This window comes from Hipposideros armiger, unplaced genomic scaffold (assembly GCF_001890085.2).
Source record: "Hipposideros armiger isolate ML-2016 unplaced genomic scaffold, ASM189008v1 scaffold_863, whole genome shotgun sequence".
Lineage (NCBI taxonomy): Eukaryota > Metazoa > Chordata > Mammalia > Chiroptera > Hipposideridae > Hipposideros > Hipposideros armiger.
Genome location: NW_017732213.1, coordinates 73,529 through 76,740, shown reverse-complemented (window position 1 = coordinate 76,740; position 3,212 = coordinate 73,529). Strand labels below are relative to the sequence as shown.

At 45.4% G+C, this 3,212-nt stretch overlaps 1 protein-coding gene across 4 annotated transcripts in view; it reads left to right on the top strand.

The window, feature by feature from the left end:
- The first annotated feature begins 263 nt into the window (after positions 1-263).
- The window catches only part of TBC1D31 (TBC1 domain family member 31), a 51,281-nt gene continuing 48,332 nt past the window's right edge, over positions 264-3,212 (top strand). For 3 of the 4 annotated variants that reach the window (XM_019629686.1, XM_019629685.1, XM_019629684.1), the window contains exon 1: positions 302-511. In XM_019629686.1, coding sequence (XP_019485231.1) covers positions 435-511 — 77 coding nt within the window. In that variant the 5' untranslated portion in view covers positions 302-434. The other variant, XM_019629687.1, reaches the window with a different exon arrangement.

The following is a 3,212-nucleotide window of genomic DNA, read 5'->3' as shown; positions in this document are numbered from 1 at the left end:
TAAAACAAAATGCAGGGACCACAGGAGAATGCTACTTTTATTGCCTCCAATGGGAGCCTAAAACCCCGCGAGGGCCCCGGAATGCAGAATTTCCAAGCCTACTCCTCGAACCCACGTTCCACCGGCAGAAAACTACGATTCCCAGAAGGCTTTGGGTCCCAGGGACCGGACCTCGAAAGGGGGCGGAGTCTAAGGTCGTTGGCCGATTCCATCGTCCAAAGCGGGAGGGGTTGCTGAGCTGAGTTGGCAGGGAAACCGCTTTCCGATTGGTTGTAAATACAAGGTGGGCGTGGTGCTTGGGTTTGGTATGATCGGCGGGGATCCAAGCCGTGGCGGCTGGCGCTCAAATTTCCCGGGGCCGGGAGCGTGGGCCTGCCCGGAAGTCGCTGGGACGGTTGTCAGCAGGCGGGTGGCCGCTGCGAGTGGGCTTCGACATGCAGAGCACAGACTTGGGCAACAAGGAGAGCGGCAAGATATGGCACCGCAAGCCATCGCCGGCCACTCGGGACGGGTAAAGGCCGCGGCGGGAGGGCGCGGGCTGTGGATGGGGATGGAAGCCGGTGGGGGGCGGGTCCGCGTCTTTGGAGAGGCGCTTGAGGGCCTGTTGGAGACGATCGCAGGAAGGGTACAGGGGTCCGGGTAGAGATCCGGGTTCTGGCTCTGATGCCGCAGTTTCTTGGGTTCCAGTCTCGGTGTGCTCCAACGCCACGATCCTCAGAGTCCCCTTCCCAGTCCGGGGGGCAGGGTCTGACCAGGATTCTCGGGAGCAGGAGGCAGATGGTCCTCAGAAATCAGAGCGAATTTGCGCTTCTGTTGAGTTCCGGGACTCTGTCCCTTAATAATTATCATGGCATCCCTATAGTATTCCTGGCACATAGTAGATGCTCAGTAAATATTGGTTAACTGTTGGAGCTGGACAAGAGCACAAGAGAAGGCACGGAGGAGGGGGAAGGCGAACAGGCGTTTCCACACCTTCCAGATGCTGCAATTTATCCATCCTTAAATCAGTGTATGTATTCAGACAAGCATGCATTCATCAACTATTTGTTGAGCACCTAGGATGTGCCAGGCTTCGAAGCACTGGGGGACAGTAGTTGAAAAAAAGGACTTATGGTTCTCTGGAGTTTACATATTAGCATGTATAGCGCGGGACAGGCAGGATTTACACTGTACAGTGAGTGCAGGGCGGCCTTCTACAATAGTTAGTAGACCAGCTGCTGCTGCTGCTGCTGCTGCTTTTCTTACACTTGTTTTTAAGGACGGTTTTAGGTTTACAGCAAAATTGAGCTGAAGTTACAGCGATTTCCCGTATACCCCCTGGCCTCACACATGCATAGCCTCCCCATTATCATTATCCCCCACCAGAAGGGTACATTTGTTGCAACTGATGAACCTACATTGACATTGACGCATCATTACCACCCAAACGCCTCAGCTGACATTAGGATTCATTCTTGGTGTTGTTCATTCTATGGGTTTGGACAAAAGTATAATGATAATGCATCCACCATTATAGCACCATACAAGGTATTTTCACTGACCTAAAATCCTTCCTCCCTAGCCCCTTTTTATCATTCTGTTCCCAGATATCTGTCCTGTTTGAGGGTCAGCCTCTTTTATGTGAATTTAATGAAAGCCTTTGCCCCATAGTGGTGCCATCTTGGTTCCAATTGCTGCACACGGATTGGTCTTATTGCTTCTAATTCCCTAGGATTTTATGGACTTTGCTGCATCATGAAGTTCATGTTTCAGTGTGTTTCTTGTTCTAGTAATTTGTCTGTTGATCTGTGGTTGCTCCTCAACAAATCGACAGACTTTAAGTGCCAACTATGCATGCCCAAAGCATGGTGCCAGTCACTCTACTAGCAGCTTGTTTGGTTACTGGTTGCTGTCAGTCCCCAAACAGTGCTGCTGTCCCAGCAACTCCACTGAATACTTTTTTTTTTTTTGGTCTAGAGTTGGGATTCTTCAGTAGGGCCTTTTCTTTTCAAATCTGGAGTTTATGTAAATACCACCCAGTTTCTTCTGATGTTCTGTAAATATTCTAAACATTATGGCCAACCCACAAAAACTCTCTTTCTTGCTGTTATAAAATGCCTAGATATGCATGCAAGATTCCAAAAAATGAAAGAAACAATTTTTTGTGCACATGTCCTTATTCGCACTTTCACTAAAATATACCTTTCTTTTTTGTTCATTAAAACCCATTGTTATGATGTTGAGCGAGCAAGGAGCACTGACTGTGGAGTCAGATAGACTTTAGTTGAAATAAAGGTGCATTTACTAGCTCTGTAACCTTGGGCAAATCAATCTCTAAGACTGTAAGTGAAAATAATCACACTTCCCAGACAGGGTTGCCATAGGGTATTATGAAGACTTTAAAATACTGTCTCATGCATCCTCGTGTTCAGTAAATATTTGATGTTTTTATTATGTTTAAGGACGGAGGAACTCTGTCAGGCAACCTGTGAGCAACTGAAAGGCAATTCTAAAATAAATACTTAAATGTGTGTTTTAACCTCGGGGGGAAAAAAAAATGTGTGTTTTATATGAAAAATCAGAAGGGCACAATGTTGCTATTAATTGTGATTATATCTAGATAGTAGGGTTATAATCAATATTATTTATGTATTCATGTTTTTCTGTATTTTTCATATTTTCAACAATGATCATATAATTTTATAATCCAAACATATAATAAATATGACCGAAAAAAGACTGGAGGGAAAAGTCGATTCGTCTGCCCGAGTTTAATTGCCAGGGAACATGTTTATGTTATTACTTGTCATTTCAATGAATTTATTCCTCCCCTCTCACCTTTGGGATGTCAAAAAAACCAGAGCTGGGCAGTAAAGTGGTAAAAACAGATTTTATTCAGGATTATTGCAGTAGGGGAAAAGAGACCTCAGTGTAGAACTGGGCTTAATTTCGAGTACAGCCTGAGCAAGTGGGAATTTATAACTAAGGACCAAGGTGGGTGTCAGTGAATGGAAAGTTATTAAGAAGAAACATCTGGGGTAAGGGAGTTCTGGCTAAACCAACCTAACAGGATTCTTGCTGAAGCCAAGCCAGGGTGATAAGATGTCACCTAAGAAATGCAGCATGAGCAACATGATCATATCTTGAGGGTAATCAGGTATTGAGGGTAGGGGGTTCTGGTTAAACTGACTGAGCAGGGTTCTTGGTAAAATTAGATTTTACAAGGAATGGGG